Below are 21,016 nucleotides of genomic sequence, written 5' to 3'. Positions count from 1 at the left end.
ATTTGAAAACATCAATCACAAGATCTATGTCTTCTCATCTGAAAATAATCATTAAACTTCAGGAGGACTACTTATCTGTAGAAAGCTAAAATGGTATATGTCTTTTTTTTTGCAGAAATGGGGCCTATAACATCATTAACTTGCTACAATCCAATGCGATTAAACATAATGTTTCCAGGAGTTCATTAAATTAGTGATCAGCTTATGCATGAAAATTGGATGTTTTTGAAAAGCATGTTATACTTTTCTGAGTAAATTTGTTTTGATTGGCTAAAATTTAGTTAGGGAAGCAGAGTAAACCGGTCACGGAGATTTGCTCTGTATATTGTTGGCATTTTGAGTAGTAAAAAAAGGCCGTTAGGCATTATTTATGAAGTAAACATCATCACGAAATGTGTGCAAAAAATAGCCCAGTTTTAGGAAGCCGAAACCATCAATTGTTTCTGAAGTCGATATTCTATCAGTTCACAAATATCAAAAGGGAAGCACAAACTACAATACTTTGCTGTAATTATATGCAATCTGTACTAGCCAGTAAGGGTAATAGACAGCTGATAATTTCTGTTACGTATCTTTAAACTAGCTGTATAGTATTATCATCAGCTTTCAACTTTCAGAATATACCAAGAAAATATGAAAATAATTGTGGTTAATGTATTTCTTTTAGTGTCAGAAAAAAGAAGAATTCATTGAAAGAATCCAAAGTTTAGAGTTTGATACAAGAGCAGCTGTTGCTGCCCACATTCAAGAGGTATTTTTTACTTTTGTACTATCAGATATCCAAGTAACTTTCATTTTTGCTTTTCTGGAATACTAAGGACAGAACAATTTTTATTTAGTAAAAAACAGAGAAAATCTATTTGACATTAGCATTAAAGGATTACTTTAGAGAACATTAATTGAGAAGGCTTTATTTTATAAGAATGAGAATGAATCACATTTTTTATTAAAGATTGTTCAGATTGAACCTCTAAAACCTAGAACTCTTGGGTCTGGCAACATGCATGGTCCATCGTGATTATGGATGTTCTTGGGCCAGAGAGTCCTGTTGGCTGGGAATGGGGCAACAGGAGGACCTGGCTAGGAGCCCTTCCACAGTGCAGCAGGGCTGTTGGGGGCAGCTACAGGACAGCACTGGGGATAGCAGCAGCCCAGCTGAAGCTAACGGAAGCCACAGGGCAGTTGTGGAGCTGGCGGCAGCCTGGCCGGGTCTGGTGGCAGCCATGGGGGAGCAGCGTGATCCTGGCAGCAGTCCAACCGGTCTGGGGGCAGCCATGGGTCCAATGGCAGCCTACCTAATCTGGGGGAAGCCGTGGGACAGCCACAGGTCTAGCAGCAGTGGGGCTGGCAGCCCAAGTGGGGCCAGTGGCCAGGACACTGGCCAGAGATATCACCATGAGTGGAGCGGGCAATGGGACAGCAGCTGAAGAGGGATGATAGCTGCGGCCGGGAATTGAGTGGGGGTGGGGGTGGGGTAGAATTGACCTCCCCTAGTCTGGCAAACTCAGAGTGCTGGACCAGGGAAGTCCAACCTGTACTCGAATAAAAACATTTCAAATTGATTAGTTCTTCAGTGAGTGGTGTCCCTGTGGATGCTCCACTCAGGTCTCAGTGCGTCCTCACACTGCTGATTGGAGATTTTTGGTGAGCTAATGGAAGCCACAGGGCAGCTGTGGGGCTGGCAGCAGCCTGCACGCCCAGTGTCTCATGCCTCTGCAGTTTCTCGAGTGCGCGTGTGGTACGATGCCCGTCAGTTCCTTTTCTGTCGTCCTTGGCTGAAGATGGAGTCAGAGCAGTGCTCTTCTTTCTGACACAAAAACAAGATTATTAGAATTAGTTGAGTACTTTTTCCTCATAGTTTAGTCAGTTATAGTTAGTTTTAACGTTCAGTATAGGAAAAAAAAAGAGAAAAAACAAGCGCCGCGGTGGTGACTTTTTTCTTCAATATGCTGGGTTCTCTCTGCTTTAGAAGATGTGACTCATGCCGAGACTCGATGCCTATGTCTGATGGCCATGCCTCCTGTGTTAAATGCCTGGGAAAGTCTCATGCAACACACAAGTGCCCTTCTTGTCAGAACATGACAGCCAGAGCCAGAAAAGACCACGAAATGCGGCTCAAAAGTCTCTTCTGGGAAAAGTCCCTACAACCTGCATGGGACAAATCTGAGTACACACAGGGACAGCAGAAGCCAGCTGACAGGGCTGCTTGACCATCCTGCAAAGGCTCAGAAGCTCCACAGGCTTCCCCGGCATGCTCATTACCAGCGCTGTCCAGAGCCTCTCATTCCCCAGTACCGTCAGTCACCGGCACCATGGAGAAACACAATTCTGCACCAGCCAGGAAAGCTGAGTCAGAACCCAAGTGCACCACACTGTTCGGTGCTATTGAGGCAGCGGCACCCACGAAGCTGCATATGCCACCACCACAAGCACCTCTACAGTGCCTGAACAAACTGGTCAGACCGAACTTGACTGCACTCTGGCACCGCAGCATAAGAAAGTGCTGCACAAGACGTGGCACTTACAAAAATCTCCTCAGCCAGGCTCACTGTTCAAATCAGGAGCTTGCTCACCACACTCCTCAGTAGTGTCTTATACCCGGGGCACACTCAAATGCCAGAAAGGGTTCCCCACTCTCCTTCGCTGCTCTCACCAAGAACTGACTATAGCAGATGGCATAGGAGCAGTTTTTCATCGTGCCATTCATCTCCATCTGGATCAATGGCTTCCTGGCATTCATTTCAGCAAGGCTCGACAAATAATGCAATCTATTCGCCCGGGGCGAGTAGATTGCAACCCGGAAGAGCTGGGTTCGGGTGATCTGCACATGCGCAGAACAATCTGCGCATGTGCAGATCGCCAGACAGTGCGGCTGGCGAGCGAGACTTGCCGCTGTTCGGCGAGCCCTGCGTATCAGGATTATTCCCTACAACATCACCCCATGTGGCCCAACCAACCGTGGATGTATCCTCCACATCAGTTCCAGCCTCAATGGGCCCCCTGGGAATGATGGTAAGGGTATTGGCCATGTTCCTTCCATGCCTACCACTCCACAGATACAGCTCCTACCTCACAACAACACACTTCTGTGTGCTCCCTGACGATATCTGCGCATTCCTCGCCATCTCACCCACCCTCAGTAATAGCACAAGTGGGTTCCAATGATCACGATAACTGACCTCATTTGGACTCGGAGAGTTCCTCACATGACTCCAGATCCACTAGACTAGACAAGGCAGTCTTCCAGATATCTCCCTCTCCACCGGCAGATGATCTAAAACAATTTCAAGAATTATTTACGCAGGTAGCTCAATCACAAGACATTACACTCCAAGAGGTGCAAGACAAACAATACAAATTATTGACAATACTACAACATATGGCATCCTCAAAGATAGCACTCCCCATCAATGAAGCTATTCTGGAACCATCAGACATGCTTTGGAAAAACCCAGCCTCTCTTCCCCCCAAAAACTGCTGGATGGATAGACAGTATTTTGTCCCTGCAAAAGATATGGACTTGGTCTTCATACATTCCAAGCCAAACTCACTGGTTGTAGACTCGGTTAACCCACAATTTAAGTCTACACCCTGCGACAAAGAGCATAAGTGGCTAGATACCTTTGGCTGCAGGGTGTACTCTTCTGCCACCCGCCAATTCAGGATATCAGATTATACAGCTCTCCTGGCCAACTACAATCATGTCAACTATGCGAAACTACGGGACCTGCTGCGGGACCTTCCTGACATTAAGAGACCACACTTCCAGTCCATCATTAAGGAGGGTTCATCTATAGGAAAAATGGCCCTTCAGGCTGCTATGGATGTTGCTGACACTGAGGCTAGAGCCACTGCCACAGGCATCATCATGTGTAGGGCCTCGTGGCTGCAGTTGTCAAGGGTCCCAAAAGAATTGCAATCAAAGGTGGAGGACCTCTCCTTAGGGGAGAAGAGCTGTTTTCTATCAAAGACAGACAAGGTCCTGCACTCAGTAAAGGACTACCACACTTCACGCTCTGGGGATGTACACCTCACCTAATAAGAAATGCAAATATACCCTCTACCATAGGCCAAGGGACTATAACTACTACAGGCAGCACCAAAGGCCATATGATAACAGGCCTAAGCAATGCCCTAACAGGATGAGGACACAGCAAAATCAGTCTTTCACCACTTAATTGACTTTACACAAACAACAAATTTGAAGTCTTGGTCGGGGGTCTGAGTGACCACCCCACAGTTCCAGTGCATCCCAATGCCACTTTCCACCACTGCCTGAGACCCTTCTACTGAGAATGGGCCCACATCACTACAGACCAGTGCGTCCTGGAAATTTTCAAATCAGGTTACACAATCCCCTTCATAACCCTGCCCCCTACCCAACCGCCTACCCTGTCCCTCTTCAGGGACCCATTTCACGAATCTCTATTACAAGCAGAGGTGCAAAAGTTACTCGCCCTATGGGCAATAGAACCTGTTCCCACAGAATATCGAGGGAGAGGGTTCTACTCCCAACTATTTCTTAGTAAAACGGGGATGGAGACCAATCCTGGATCTCAGGAAACTCCTCAACACAAAATTCAGGATGGTGACCCTGGCAAGTATTACACCTGCACTGGACTAAAGGGACTGGTTCTCAGCCTTCAACCTTCAAGACGCATATTTTCATGTAACCATCCGCCCTGCCCACAGGAGATTTCTCAGATTCGTCATAGGTCAAGACAACTATCAATACAGGGTCCTCCTCTTTGGTCTTTCTACAGCCCCTTTAGTGTTCTCAAAGATGCTAGCCGTAGTTACAGCCTGCCTCAGAAGACAAAACGTCATCATCTTCCCTTATCTCGATGATTGTCTTATCAAGGGCTCCACTTGTCAACAAGCCATAACGACGACAACTGCTACCAGGGAATGTTTTTCCCGACTTGGCCTGCTAATCAATATACAAAAGTCCACCATAGAGCCCACAAAAAATTTATCAGGGCACTCCTTGACTCAGTGACAGCAAGAGCCTACCTGCTACCACAAAGATTCTGGGCAATCAGCAATCTGTGACCTCATTGCGGGGGGGGGAGGTCAAATAAATACTTGCTTTTCCACAGTCCAGACGTGTCTCCAGTTATTGGGGCACATGGCGGCCACAACCTTCATGGTCCTATTTGTGAGGCTACACATGCGCTGCCTACAGCATTGGCTCACAACCACCTACATCCCAACCAAACACAGCCTTGCGAAGCGCCTCATGCTTCCTTTGCCAGTACTGCAATCTCTTAATTAGTGGACTTCTCCAATCAACCTACTTGCTGGTATACCCTTCCATTGCCCAGAACTGTCAGTAAACGTAACGACAGACGCATCACTTATGGGCTGTGGTGCTCATTGTGACGCAAGGTCAATACAGGGCACATGGTCCCAATGGGAAAGACACTTCCATATCAACATCCTGGAGCTCAGGGCCATTCGCAATGCATGCACCCATTTCTTTCCCCTGATAAAGGGCAGAACCATTCGTGTACTCATGGACAACACACCCTCTATGTTCTGTGTCAACCAACAAGAGCATGCCCAATCACACTCACTATGTGCAGAAGCAATCAGATTCTGGAACTGGTGTATCAGGAACTACATAACTCCAACCGCCACATATATACTGGGACAGAAGAACGTGAGGGCCAACAAACTGAGCCGACACTTCTCAGAGCAACACGAGTGGGAGATCAACATCAATATGCTCCTTTCCTTTTTTTGCAAATAGAGTTTCCCAACTACTGACCTTTTTGCTACACCACTCAATCGCAAATACCACAAATTCTGCTCCCATGCAGGACTGGGCAAGAGGTCAGGGGGATGCCTTCACCATCCGCTGGACAGCTCCCCTACTCTATGCCTTTCCACCAATCCCTCTTCTTGCCAGGGTGATCAACAAGCTCTGATCTGACCAGTCCATGGTAATTTGAATAGCCCCCGTCTGTCTGAGACACTCTTGGTTCCCTTACCTATTCTACTTGTCAATAGATTAACCCATTCTTCTCCCCACTATGCTGAACCTCTTGATGCAGCACCACAGCAGGACATGCCATCTGAACATCAAAACTCCGAAACTCATGGGATGGCTTCTCCATGGTTCCCAAATGAAGAACGTACCTGTTTGGACAGGGTCTAACCCATCCTACTGAACAGTCGACAGCGCTCCACGAGAAGCACCTACCAAAACAAATGGACACGCTTTCAACAGTGGTGCATAACACGCAATTTACATCCCAATACCGACCCTATACCTACCGTGCTAGAGTATCTCATGGACCTCAGCAATGCAAGTGTCTCCATCAGCTCTATCTGGGTCTGCCTGGCAGTAGACACGGCATTCCACAAACCTCTGGATGACTTCTCTTTGCGCATCCGATGGTGAAGCGTTTTCTCACAGGCCTTCAGAAAACACACCCAACCTGTACCCCCTGGTGACACTGTGGGACCTGAACTTGATCTTCAAACAACTCACCAGGCCACCCTTTGAGCCACTAGCCGTTACATCACCACAATACCTATCTATGAAGGTGACTTTCAGAGTGGCAATAACATCAGCAAGATGGGTAGGTGAAATTTCAGCCCTCATGGCAGACTCACCTTTCACCACCTTTAAAAGGGATAAAGTGATACTCAGGCCCCACTCCAAGTTCCTTCTGAAAGTCATATCCGACTTCAACTTAAATGAACCTATTTACTTACCTGCTTATTTTCCTAAACCTCATACCTCCTCCAAGGAGGCCATATTGCACATGTTAGATGCAACGCGGGTGATTGCGTTTTACCTGGAGAGAAATAGGGGAACCAGAAAATCAGATAGACTCTTTGTAGTGTGATCTGGACCATATACAGGATCAGCTGTCTTCACACACGTCTATCCAAATGGATTGCCAGCTACGTCCATACAGCTTATGAACTTCATGGCAAGCAGCCACCACAGGCTATCAGGCCTCACTCCGCATGTGCGATGGTCACAACAACGGCCTTCCTAAACAATGTACCATTAGTGGACATTTGTAGAGCAGCAACATGGTCCTCCCATCACACTTTCACACAGCATTACACCCTGCAGAAGGGGCCAGTACCCTCCGCATCTCTAGCAGATGCGGTCCATCCTTCCTCTATGTAAATTACTCCAATGCCCACCACCATCTGGCTGGTACTGCTACTGAGTCACCTGAGTGGAGCACCCATAGGGACACCAGTCACTGAAGAAGAAGTTACTCACCTGGTGCGGTAAAGATGGTTATTCGAGATGTGTGTCCCTTTGGGTGCTCCACTACCCTCCCATCCTCTCCTCTGCTTGGAGTCTTATGGGACTTCAGGTAGAACGGCAGGGGCATGAGATGCTGAGTGCGCAGGCGTGGCTCGAAGGGCACTGCTCACTAAAAATCTCCAATCGGCGGTGTGAGGATGCACCGTGACCTGAGTGCAGCACTCACAGGGACACACCTCTCAAAGAACCATCGTTACTGCACCAGGTAAGTAACTTCTTTTTTCCATCTCGGATGGGATGGGAACTTGATAGTGGAGGGGACTAGACTAGATTATCTGAGGCAGGAGTAAGAATTATCTGAAGCATTCCTGGCAGGTATTTATTTAACCCAAGGGTGGCGAAACTACAGCTTGTGAGCTACATGTGGCTCTTTTACAATTAAAGTTCGGCTCAGAGAGTCCCCTATGCTCTCCCCATTCTCTGCCTGCCAGACTGAGGTGGTGGGGCTGTAGGCCTCTGCAAAAGATAAGTGGTGTATGCTGAGAGTGGGGGCACAATATAAAGATTTTGCAATTTCAACAGCTTAAGTCATGCCTCACCTCTTATTCTGAGGTTCTCTCTCTAGCTCCCAGTTGTTAGCTATGGCTATGACTACACTACAGAGTTTTTTTGGAAAAACTTCACTCATGTCCATTCTGCAATTGCATTCTTCCAAAAAAAATCAAAAGAACAGAGGGGTTTCCCCGACATTAGTAAACCTCTTTCTACAAGGAAGAAGCCTTTTTCTGAAAGAGCTCTTTTGGAAGAAGGCATGTGTGGACAGGGAAGAAGGAGTTCTTTTGAAAGAAGAGGAAAGAGTGGCCACTCTGGTGGCCACTCTGTCCATAGTAATCACAGTTTAAATGTGAGATATTGTCCACACTGAATGGACGCAGATCGCTTTTTCAATGCACTTTGGCAGAGTGGATGCTGTCTTTCGGAAGAAGTTTTTTCAGAAGATCTCTTCTGGAACAGCTTCTTCCAAAAGAAGCCTGCAGTCTAGACATTGGAGAGACAGTGGTAAACAACTGGGAGCTGCATAGAGGGGCTTCTGTTTTAACTGTCCTGGAAGATACAGCAGCAAAAGCATCAGCTCTCCCTGTTTGCTGCTGCCTCTCCCCACAACTGAAGCTCCCAGCTTGCCAGCTCCAATAGCTGCTGTGCAGGGATGGGGCCCAGCAGCATGTGAGACCAAGCCAGGAAGCCGTGAGAAAAACTGGGGGGAGAGGGTGGGCATATGACTCCACATGCCTTCCCCTCAATTGCTCTGCTAGCAGCAAGGAGGTTCTTGTGGCTTCAGCCCCAGTGCTCGACTTCTCAAGAGAGAGATTTGGTTCAGACAGTAAGTTTGGCCCCAGTGCTCGACTTCTCAAGAGAGAGATTTGGTTCAGACAGTAAGTTGTTCTAAAAATCCTCCAGTGATGGAGATTCTATAGGCAATTTGTCCAGTGCTTAATTATCCTTACAGTTAAGAAGCGTTTCCTGTTTTCTCACTTTTAATGGGCTTAAATTGCAACCCATTAAGGGAGATTACTTTTTGTCCTGTCCTCGTTGGGTAAGGAGAACAAGTTATTGCCCTCCTCTTTGACAGCATTTTGTATACTTGAAGACTTACAAGTAAAGACTTACTTGAAGACTTTGAAGTAAACAAATTCCATTTATTGTTTGAGTTATGACCCTGGGGGAGCTCCGTGGCAAGTGTTTTTACATTTTGGACTATTGATTGGAGAACTTCGGAGAAGCGTTCATCAGGCCTGCACGTGCAGTCTCTTTTTATGCTGTGCTACATGGCTAGCCAGAGCATGAGGGCTAATCCTCCTCACTTTCTTCTCAGCTGTTCCTGGGAAGAGATGAAGCTACTCACAGTCTGGATTGTGCTTTTTTCACTTTTATATAGTTGTAGTTCTTTATCCTCTTTTATTTTATTCCCCCCTCAAAAATTTTTTAAAAAACCCAAACCTTCTCCTCAGACTTCATTTTCCTGCTCTTTTTTCCATGCCAGGGATCCCCCCCTACCAGTTCACTGGGTTTCAAGAAGCACCTCACTCACAAGGAAGAAATTCTGATTCCAGACAAGCACTATTAAATGCATTTACTTCCTTGGGGAGGGCTACATCCAGAAAATGTTTAATCTGTGTCAGCAACTCTTGCCATATTCCCATAAGGACAGACCGGTGAAGCTGAAGATTATTTTCAGGGAGGCACTACTCAGATATGTCCAGGATTTATACTGTGAGTCCCTGGACAGATGTGAATCTTCCTCACATCCCTCTACATCTAATGCTGTGGATCAAAAGAAACAGACTGCTCACCCTTCTCATAAGGAATCTGAAAGGAAAGTGGGAAGTCACCAAAAGTCAGCCTTGAGATTGACATAAGCAATCTCCATCACCTCAGCAGCATGATCTGGATGGTGTTGAGATCTGAAGGGGCAGCACAGCTCTGGTGATGATTAGGGCTGGCTGCCCCCGCTCCTCCCCTTCTGCCCACGGCCGTGCCCCTTCTGGGAGCATGGAGCTAGGCCTCCCCCTACGTTGCCAAGGAGCCCAGTGAGACAGTTGACCCCCTTTCCCTCAAGCCAAGGACATCCTGTATCATCTCTTCGACATCTCTTCGACATCCTCTATCATCTCTTCCTTGTCCTTCTCCAAGATTGGCTTCTTGATTAATGATTTAGTTCCCGATCCCAGCATAGACCATACACATGCCAATATCCACCTCAATGATGCTACAAGCTGAATAGGAGAGAAAGGAAAATTCCCCAAACGCAAATTACCTGGCTCACAGTCTTTGTCTTTCCATCCTTCTGTATCCAAATGCCGATCTGGCTAATCTACATGCCTCTGTCGACAGAGGCATGTAGTCTAGACACACCCTGGGTGTTAGGCTTGTCCCGGTGCTGCAGATCGGAGATTTGTCAGCAGTGGTCTGCTGGACTGCTCATACTCATTAGGCGCCTCGTGCCATTTCTTAGATCATGTGGTCCGGCTCCTGACATTTCCTCCTAATGACCAAATATCTGAAAGACATAAATGAGAAACTCCGAAGCGGGGAGGAAGGTGGGTAGTGGAGCACACATGGGGATACACATCTCGAAGAACCATAATTACTGCACTGAGGTGAGTAATTACCTCATACATCAATCACCAAGTTCTCGGTGCAGACTCTTGGCAGAGATGTAACAAATGCCAGCTTAAAAGTCTCTGGTGTACATCCTATGGTAAGCTGTGTTGTTAAATCCTTTTGGGCCCTCTGTCCTTACCAATGGTGCTTCTGGAGCAGAGCTCAGGAATGAAGACAAGATGGAGGCACCCTCATGATACTTTTATAATTTTGCCCATGTGGCGGGAAAACCCATTCTTCTGGGTGTTTATGCTTCCCAAAATCGGTTGATCACGTGACCCACAAACCAGTTTCTGCCCTTTTTAGGCATGGAGCCATGGCATCCGCAGGTGTGAGCTTCTTAGGCAAGGGGCCATTGTATGCTCCTCAGGCATCAATTGGCAACCCTTAAGAGCCATTGTTCATGCACCATTGAGCAACCGCCCCTCCCAGTAGAAAACATTTAAAACATAAATACAAAGCCCGTATTCATAACTTTACACACACAGATTGTACAAGTACATGAATAGCCTAGACAGTCAGCAAAGCATAAGTTTTCGTTTGACACCTCACATGACGGACGTTGTACTGAATCTGGGGCTAACACACTCTAATGGGTGTGACAATGATCTGCCTACTCACATTAAAATCCAATAATGTGACACACCCCAATCCTACTTCCACTCTTCCCAGACCTTCTCACATAAGACCCTGGCCATGTACACCACCCAAACCTTGAGTTTCTGCACCTCATAAAGTGGGAGCTCAATGGCTGAACCTTTTGGAGCTCTTCTGCTTGGGCCAGGTTAGACAAGTTCTCCTAGGCAGTAGGAAATCCTCCACAAGAGCCACTTACCTCACCAAGTAAAAGAGATTTTCAGTCTGGTCCATGCAACACAGTTTGCCCTTGATGTAGGCCCCTCAAACAGCAAGAGCTTTCAATCTCTATAAGAGTTAACTTAGCTACCATATTGGCTTTCCACTGTGAGGCACAAGGCTGTTCTGTGTCCATGAATCCTTTGGTCAGGTGTTTTTTAAAGGGCCTCGATAGACTTTATCCTTAGGTCTTCAAACTGGTCCTTCCCTAGGACCTTAACCTAGCCCTGTCTGAATTCCTAGGGCCACCATTCAAGCCACTTGCCACATGCTTGTTTATCTATCGTTACGGTAGCATTCCTTGTAGCTGTAACTTCCACCAGGAGAGCATCCGAGGTCAGGGCTCTGACATTGAAACCCCCTTCCACAGTTTTCTGTAAGTGCAAAGTGCAACTCTGACCACATCCAGCCTTTCTGCCGAAAGTGGTCTCACAATGCCATATGAAGCAGGACATCTTCCTTCCTGTTTTTCTTTGTAAGCCACATTCTAGCTCCTGTGAGAGGAGGCTACACACACTGAATGGCTGCGTCTAGACTGGCATGATTTTGCGGAAATACTTTTAACGGAAAAACTTTTCCATTAAAAGTATTTCCGCAAAAGAGCGTCTAGATTGGCACGGATGCTTTTGCGCAAAAAGTGCTTTTGCGCAAAAGCATCCGTGCCCATTATAGACGCGCTTTTGCGCAAGAAAGCTCCGATGCCATTTTAGCCATCGGGCTTTCTTGCGCAAAACATTAAGGTGCCTGTCTACACTGGCCCTCTTGCGCAAGTATTCTTGCACAAGAGGGCTTATCCCTGAGTGGGAGCATCAGAGTATTTGCGCAAGAAGCACTAAGTTTTTACATTAGAACGTCAGTGTTCTTGCGCAAATTCAAGCGGCCAGTGTAGCTAGCTGGCAAGTTTTTGTGCAAAAGCAACTGCTTTTGCACAAAATCATGCCAGTCTAGACGCACCCAATGTGTGCAGAGTCTCTGGCCTGTTATATCATTACAACTAAACCATTCAGAAATTAATCCCAGCTGTTCATAATGATAGCTGGTAGAATTAAGGAACAGGCTGTATCATCTCAATGTATCTCATCTTGCTTAGTATTCTGTATTAAACAGTGCTATAGTTTAGCCAGGTGTACCTTCTCCCCTGCTTTTGGCACACTGTTGGGCCTAAGCTCAAATCCCCACTCAAAAAATCTGCAGAGCAGCAACATGGTACTCTATCCACATTTTCACAGCACACTACATGATCACTTCTTACGCTATGGGTAATGCCACCTTTGGGATAAAAGTGCTTCAATCAGTGCAAGGCTCCGATCCTGCCTCCTTAGCTTTAGCTTGGGAATCACCTGGTTGGAATGTACATGAACAACCACTCGAAGAAAAAAATGGTAACTGTTCTTCAAGATTTGTTGTTTATGTCCATTTCATTACTCACCCTACTTCCCTTCTGTTGGAGTAGTCAGCAAAAAAGAACCGAGGAGAGGGGGAGTCATCAGGGTGCTATGTTGGTGCCATGAAGGTGCAACTCCAGAGGTCACCCTGGCTGACCCTATGGCTAGATTCTAGGGGGAAATCTTCTGACTACCATGCATTTGCACGTGCACATAACTGATTGGAATGGACATGAGCAACACATCTCAAAGAACAATAGTTACAAGAAGGTGAGTAACTGTTTTTTTTGTTGCTGCTCTCAACCTTTCTGATTTTAGCTAAGCTTAGCACAGAGGCCTGATAAACCAGGAAGAAGGAACTGACAGCATGGGAGTCTGGGGTTTCATAAGCCTGGAACTCTTAAATTTTCCATTCCTTTTTAAGTTACAAGCATTTTTTTCAAATAAACATACCATAATCATTATTTTCTATTTCAACTATGCTCCCCTGATGAATGAGGCACTTAGCCATATACAAAAAAAAAAAAAGGCTATACTTTAACTTCAAACTCAACACAGCCAGGAAGAAAAGTGCATTGGTGTTATTACATCATCTTAAAGTCATTCTTGTGTGTGGGTTTTGTGCAGTATCTATAATGCCGTAAGCTACTAAGGTGATATTTTATCATTTTTTATGTTCCATTTTTAATTTGCTGAAATGAAATATTGGTGGATTTTAATAGTGTTTGATTTTTTTTTATTTTAAAATGATGATGTTAGATAAGTTATTCATGTGGTTCTTTTATGGAGTTCTGAAAGATATTGTTTCTTAAATGAAATGTTTTGCATGAGACGAGAAACCTTTGATTTCTTGTGACTGTGTGCTCTTCCCCACCACTGGATGGTGCCCATTCCTGGTAATTCTGGGGATTAGCTTTGTGAGGCTGACACTCCTTTCTGCTGTTGCACTCTATATTTCTGTCATTCTTACGCTGTAGCCATTCTCTTGCTCTAGGAGTTGCTGCTGACTCTTCGTAGCATGGTTCTTTCACTGTGGTCTTTCACTTCCAGTGTACCAAACTCTTATGAAAAGGTTCCAGCAGTCTTCCTATTTCCTATCCATCTGATGCCACTTCTCCAGTGGCTAGTGGGGGACCCAGGCCTGTCCTCTATTCAGTATTCCAGCTCAGGGATCCTCTAATCATCAGCCAAGGTCTGTTCCTTTTCCAGACCTGCAGTCCCTTTCCCATAGCCTTTCCTACCTACCATAGGCTTTCCTACCTATCTGGCTTCTCTGGCTTTGCTAGCCTCCTTGATCTGAGAGTAGCTATATGCTACTTGCTTCTAGCCTTAATCACGGCTACCTTCTTTCAAGGAGTGATTGCAGCTTTTTTTCCTGCAGCCCCCTTCTGCTAACAGCTCCCAGACTTTATAGAAGTTCTGCCTGTTCCTCCAGATGTGGGGTTTCTTTTTTTCAAGGCTCTCCACATAGCCTCAGTCTACCTCATTTCTGTTCTAATTGGCTATTTGGGATTACCTGAACTAATTTAGCCCCTCGCAGGGCTAGTGTAGAGAATACACCTCATCACACTTCTGAATATTCAAATGTACCACTTCTACAAGATGTGATTTGTGCATATGACATTTGTCTATATTCAATTCTTTTCAGAAATCCATAAACTATTATAAATTGAAGCAATAAAAGGAGATGGGGTGTGTGTGGGTGTGTGTAGCTAAATTGTATTGCACTCTTATGGTAGTTAATTTCTATGGCAAAAACCTCATGCTCTCAGAATTACTTAACATTGCAGAATTTTTATTTCAGTAAAAGTTCTTTGTGCAAATTCTGTATACGAATGTATTTATGCGTCTAATTTGACAAAAAATAGTTTTGAGTCAGAATAGTCTTAAATATTTTATATGTTGCTTTTAGGCTTAATCGATCTGTTTTCTAGGTTTTCATTGTGGATAGAGAAACTAATGCATCAAATACAATTTAACATATTTTTAATTTAAACATTGGATACACTGAATTGGGAGACAAGAGCTAAGAGGAGTTTTTCTTAGTTATTCCTCTTATGTTTCTTTTCCATTATTATAATTAAATATTGCATAAAGGTTGTTTTCACAATTATTTCTTTCTCTTGTAGGTAACTCATAATCAGGAAAATGTATTTGATCTGCAGTGGATGGATGCCAGCATTCTGTCGCAAGAGTATATTGAGCCTCTCTTGAAAAATATGGCATTACATCTAAAAAGACTTATAGATGAAAGAGACGAACATTCTGAGGTATGTATGTGCTTACTTGTTTAAAAATGAAAAATATAAGAAAGCATCTTTTTAAAAATTAAAAAAATTGAATTTTTTTAAAAAATAGGTAATATACATTCTTTGAACTTTATCAGTTGGCAGCATGTCCTGAAGTAAGACTTCTTGTTTAACTGGTTGCTTATGTCAATTCCATCTTAGGTGGGTGCATGCCCACTTGAACAGTCTTCAGAAATGTTTCCTGTTGTGAAATCTATGAAGTCAGCTCTGATGCCCCATGCTTACGTGCCAGTATGCTGGACACCATTGGCCCTGTGCCTTCTCAGCGTCTTCTTTCCCTTAGCGATGGTTGTTGGAACACTTCTTGCTTTCATAGGACCCATTGCGGTTTCTTTCACTTTGATTAGCTTTTCTGGTACATAGTTATCATCGTTTTAGTATTGTCTTTAGTACCCATTAGTGTAAGAGGCCTGTTGTGGACAGAGTGCCAGGGACCGGGTATACCCCAGTCTACAGAGTTTAAGCTATGTGATGCCTACAGACTTGTGCCAATTAGAGACCCATTCACTTACTGCCTGTGTGCCTTGGTAAGGTACACATTAAAGCAGGGGTAGGCAAAATCAGGCCTGTGGACTGGATCAGGCTGCCAAGTGTTTTTCTCCAGCCTGCCCAGCTAATTAGCAGAGTGTGCATATTTACAGCCAGCAGTGTGTGTTCAGCTACTCCTTCCCCCACCTTGTTCTGCCCTGCAGCTGAGCTGCTCCCAGGAGTCTCCTGATAGCTGTGACCGTCGACAAGTTTAGAGCCCAACTCCTGCAGCAGTCCTAACAAGAATTTGCTGCTGTGAGACTGCTACTGCTCAGTGGGGAGTCAGTTTGGAGTTGTCAAATCTACTGTGGGAGTTATGATCCAAGTTTTCAGGGTCATTAATTGACTTCTGCTAAGAAGGGTAGTGATTCTGGGAAATGTGCAGGACATAGTGAATAGTTTTGCCATGATAGGGTTCCCTAACTGTTGTTGTGCAGTATATGACATGCATATCTTTGTCTTAATCACCTACCCAAAGGGTACCTAAAGGGAAAGGGATACCTTTTAAAGGTGTTGCAAGTGCTGTTGGATCATAGGGAAAATTTAACCAACATCATCGTAAGATGGTGAGGAAAGATGAATGTATTTTAAAGAACAGAAATCTGTTCACAAAGTTTCAATCAGGGGACTTGTTTTTTAGATTGCAAAATAACCATTAATGATGTTGAAATGGCAATAGTGATCCTTGAAGACCCAGCCTACCTCTTGTTTCTATGGCTCATGAAGCTATACACTGGACAGCAGTAAAGAGTGCCTTAACAGTAGGCCAAACAAATGCAGAATGGTGGTGGAATGTGCCTTTGGACATTTAAAAGGTTGCCGGTGCAGTTTGCTTACTTGATTATACCTCAGTGAAAGCAATATCCCCATTGTTATCACTGCCTGTTGTGGGCTTCATAATATCTGTGCAGGGAAGGGAAGGGAGGGCCATTTCTGCACGGGTGGAGTATGAAGACAGATAGGCTGGCAGCTAATTTTGAGCAGCCTGATACCAGGGAATTAAGAAGAGTCCAGCAAGAAGTTCTTTGTCTCTGGGAGACTTTGAAAACCTGTTTCAGTAATGAGACACAGTAATATGTGCCACTTATCTGTGTTTTGACTTTCCATTATATAATCTTTGTTGCATCAGTTTCCCTGTATCTCCCCTTCCCCTCCACTAAATTCCAATTCTTAGAATAAATAAAGAATATTTCATTATTGAACCATTGACTTTTATTGCATAAACATAAACTTAAATATAAGGAAAATAGTTTAATCTTGAGTAAATAGTATGATAAAATTGGGAGAGGAGAAACAAAGTCTGCTTGTCTGTGGAAGTATAGAAAATCTTGCCTATCAAAGAACTTGAATGATCCCCTTTTGATCTTAGTATCCTCCACTGGTGTTGAGTAGAAGAGATACTGCACCGCCCTTCTCCCCACAAATTCTTGAAACACTTGAATTGGGAATAGGGTAAGGTTTGCAACCATCCTGTAGGGACTGCAGAGGGAATCTAGCCTCAAGTAATTTTTCTTGATGCTCAACCAGATGGCTCAATATCATAGAATCATAGAATAATAGGACTGGAAGGAACCTCGAGAGGTCATCGAGTCCAGCCCCCCGCCCTCAAGGCAGGACCAAGCTCCGTCTACACCATCCCTGACAGATGTCTATCTAACCTGTTCTTAAATATCTCCAGAGAGGGAGATTCCACCACCTCCTTTGGCAATTTATTCCAATATTTGACCACCCTGACAGTTAGGAATTTTTTCCTAATGTCCAATCTAAACCTCCCCTGCTGCACTTTAAGCCCATTACTCCTTGTCCTGTCCTCAGAAACCAAGAGGAACAAATTTTCTCCTTCCTCCTTGTGACACCCTTTTAGATATTTGAAAACCGCTATCATGTCCCCCCTTAATCTTCTTTTTTCCAAACTAAACAAGCCCAGTTCATGAAGCCTGGCTTCATAGGTCATGTTCTCTAAACCTTTAATCATTCTTGTCGCTCTTCTCTGTACCTTTTCCAATTTCTCCACATCTTTTTTGAAATGTGGCGCCCAGAACTGGACACAGTACTCCAGCTGAGGCCTAACTAGTGCAGAGTAGAGCGGCAGAATGACTTCACGAGTTTTGCTTACAACACACCTGTTGATACAACCTAGAATCATATTTGCTTTTTTTGCAACAGCATCACACTGTTGACTCATATTCAACTTGTGGTCCACTATGACCCCTAGATCCCTTTCCGCCATGCTCCTTCCTAGACAGTCGCTTCCCATCTTGTATGTATGGAACTGATTGTTCCTTCCTAAGTGGAGCACTTTGCATTTCTCTTTATTAAACTTCATCCTGTTTACCTCTGACCATTTCTCTAACTTGCTACGGTCATTTTGTATTATGTCCCTATCCTCCAAAGAAGTTGCAACCCCACCCAGTTTGGTATCATCTGCAAACTTAATAAGCGTACTCTCTATCCCAATATCTACATCATTGATGAAGATATTGAACAGTACGGGTCCCAAAACAGACCCTTGAGGAACTCCACTTGTTATCCCTTTCCAGCAGGATTTAGAACCGTTAACAACAACTCTCTGACTACGGTTATCTAGCCAATTCTGCACCCACCTTATCGTGGCCCTATCTAAGTTATATTTGCCTAGTTTATCAATAAGAATATCATGCGAGACCGTATCAAATGCCTTACTAAAGTCTAGGTATATGACATCCACCGCTTCTCCCTTATCCACAAGGCTCGTTATCTTATCAAAGAAAGCTATCAGATTAGTTTGGCATGACTTGTTCTTCACAAACCCATGCTGGCTATTCCCTATCACTTTATTACCTTCCAAGTGTTTGCATATGAAGTGTTTGCATAATATGTCTGATTTGATCCTTCATAATCCTCAGCATCTCATCCTGGATGGCACACTCATGTTCCTTGGATGCTCTCCTGCATTCCATGTCCTTTTTTTCAGACTGTGAAATCATATACGCTTTTAGGTCCATATCAGCTGATCCAGAATCATTCATTATCACACTGAAGCTACGTCTAGACAGCATGCCTTCCTTGACAAAGGCTTTGTCGACAGATGCTAGACTCTCTCCTTTGAAAAAGCATAGTTTGCATGCAGTAGCACCTTTTTTCGAAAGAGTACTTTAGAAAAAAGGCGTTATTCCTTGTAAATTGAGGTTTCCCGCTGTCGACAAAACTGCCGCGTTCTGTCAACTTACTGTCGACAGAACGCAGCGGCAGTGTAGACGCAGGTGTAGTTTTGTCGACAAAAGCCAACTTTTGTTGACAAAACCCTGTAGTCTAGACACACCCTGAATGTCATCACGTTTTATCCATCTTCTAATCTGTGAAATGAGGCCTTGTGCTGCAGCTTGTGGGCACCCCACATTGGGAGCATAGAAGGTGCTCCCCTTAGCAGTATGAATGGTGCTAGGAGACGGAGGACCAGTATTAAGACTCCAAACTGTGGTCTTTGACCATGGTGCTAGCAGGGTGTGTGTGGCCATGAGACAATGCAGGAACCCTGTCTCACCTTAACGCTACTGGTAGCAGTTGCTCAGAATTGCAAATTCCAAGGTTAAGCCAATGCTTGCCACCCAAGCCACAGGGATGTTAGGGAAGCAGTGGTTGAGGGACCCAGAAATTACCATGGGTGGGGGATCACATGCTTTGTTATTTTCCATATGAGCACTTGTAATGAAAATTCCATCCTCTCCTCTAGGTGACTGTGTGTGTTATCAATTTCCTAAGGGAGAGGTGGCAAGGGAGCAGATGTTGCAAGCATCTGGGTACAGACCTGGTCCTTAAGCTGTGTATGGCAAAGATGTCAGCAAAATTAATACTGGAGTGGCGTAGGAAAGTGTACTAATGTGTTGGAAGAAATAAGGCAGCACTCCCCAGAAAGCATTTGCAAAGAATAGCAGAGTTCCTCCATGAAAGTTTCCTGGCTCTGTTTTGGGGATGGAAGGGCACCCTCTGCATACTAAGAAACAGATATCCACTGCTCCTCCCTTTTTCTTCATATTAAACAAAATATAAGAGTATGTAACTCTTACAGTTTGACTAGAATCTCATACCCACCAGAGATGCCATCCTCAGCATCCTGCTTGGCCATGATATGATGCTGGCTTACGACCAGCTGGACTGCTCCAGGGTTTAAAACAGCTCCTGGCTCTTGGGGAGAATGGATCCCTGATTTGACTATCTCCCATTCTCCTCATCCTCTTCCATGTCAACAGTGCATTTCTTGGTGTGCCTGAGGTGGCCTGGGACTCAGACTCTTTTGAGGTGCCCATGCTGCATTTGGAAGTAGTTGTGGGGTCGTTGCTGAGAATCCCATGAATCTTATTGTAGAAGTGGCGTGGTTTTGGTGCAGAATCAGAATGACTATTCATCTCCTTTGTCTTCTGGTTCGTCTACCAAAGTACTTTGATTTTTACATGCCACTGTGAAAGATAGTTATAAGATCATTATATATACAAACATGAATAAAATTCTTAGTTAGAACATAACATAAGAACATAAGAACGGCCGTACTGGGTCAGACCAAAGGTCCATCTAGCCCAGTATCCTGTCTACCGACAGTGGCCAGCACCAGGTGCCCCAGAGAGGGTGGACCGAAGACAATGATCAAGTGATTTGTCTCCTGCCATCCCTCTCCAGCCTCTGACAAACAGAGGCCAAGGACACCATTTTATCCCCTGGCTAATAGCCTTTTATGGACCTAACCTCCATGAATTTATCCAGCTTCTCTTTAAACTCTTTTATAGTCCTAGCCTTCACAGCCTCCTCTGGCAAGGAGTTCCACCGGTTGACTACACAATGTGTGAAGAAGAACTTTCTTTTATTAGTTTTAAACCTGCTACCCATTAATTTCATTTGGTGTCCTCTAGTTCTTCTATTATGGGAACTAATAAATAACTTTTCTTTATCAGCCCTCTCCACACCACTCATGATTTTATAGACCTCTATCATATCCCCCCTCAGTCTCCTCTTTTCTAAACTGAAAAGTCCCAGTCGCTTTAACCTCTCCTCATATGGGACCCGTTCCAAGCCCCTAATCATTTTAGTTGCCCTTTTCTGAACCCTTTCCAAGGCCAAAATATCTTTTTTGAGGTGAGGAGACCACTCAAAAAGTTCAGTTTCATTGTAGAGATGGTGAGCTTTAGAGAATGCAAAGAGTTCTTTCAAAAGTAGTCCATAGGTCCCATCCATTGTCCAGTATTAGGGTGATATAGAATGGAACTGAAGACCTCAATCATGTGGCTCAAGCTTCCCCTTTTGAAACTTAAGGAGATTTGAAGTGAAAGGATCAAGTCCCAAGAGATTTTTTTGGAGATTATTGTCAGCCTATGATAGTTTCTTGATAGCAGGCATTTCTTGGGTGATGAATAGTTGCTTTGAAGGAGAATTGCTATTTTTTTATGTATAAACAAGTAACTGGTTCCATTAATTAGCGTAGGGAAATTATCCATTAAGCAGGTCATAGACAGATTACTACAAATTTCAAAGAGAAACATAGACAATGACACTATTATACCCAAGTTTAA

At 44.5% G+C, this 21,016-nt stretch overlaps 1 protein-coding gene across 11 annotated transcripts in view; it reads left to right on the top strand.

The window, feature by feature from the left end:
• CCDC88A (coiled-coil domain containing 88A) overlaps window positions 1–21,016 on the top strand; it is a 248,647-nt gene that overhangs the window by 106,188 nt on the left and 121,443 nt on the right. For all 11 annotated transcript variants that reach the window (XM_014573127.3, XM_014573125.3, XM_014573124.3 and 8 more), the window contains exons 7-8: window positions 668–751; window positions 14,769–14,909. In XM_014573127.3, coding sequence (XP_014428613.1) covers window positions 668–751; window positions 14,769–14,909 — 225 coding nt within the window. The remainder of the gene's footprint in view (window positions 1–667; window positions 752–14,768; window positions 14,910–21,016) is intronic.

Source organism: Pelodiscus sinensis, chromosome 3, assembly GCF_049634645.1.
Source record: "Pelodiscus sinensis isolate JC-2024 chromosome 3, ASM4963464v1, whole genome shotgun sequence".
Taxonomy (NCBI): domain Eukaryota; kingdom Metazoa; phylum Chordata; order Testudines; family Trionychidae; genus Pelodiscus; species Pelodiscus sinensis.
The sequence above is the reverse complement of the archived record's forward strand: the minus strand, read 5'-3'. Positions and strand labels throughout refer to the sequence as shown.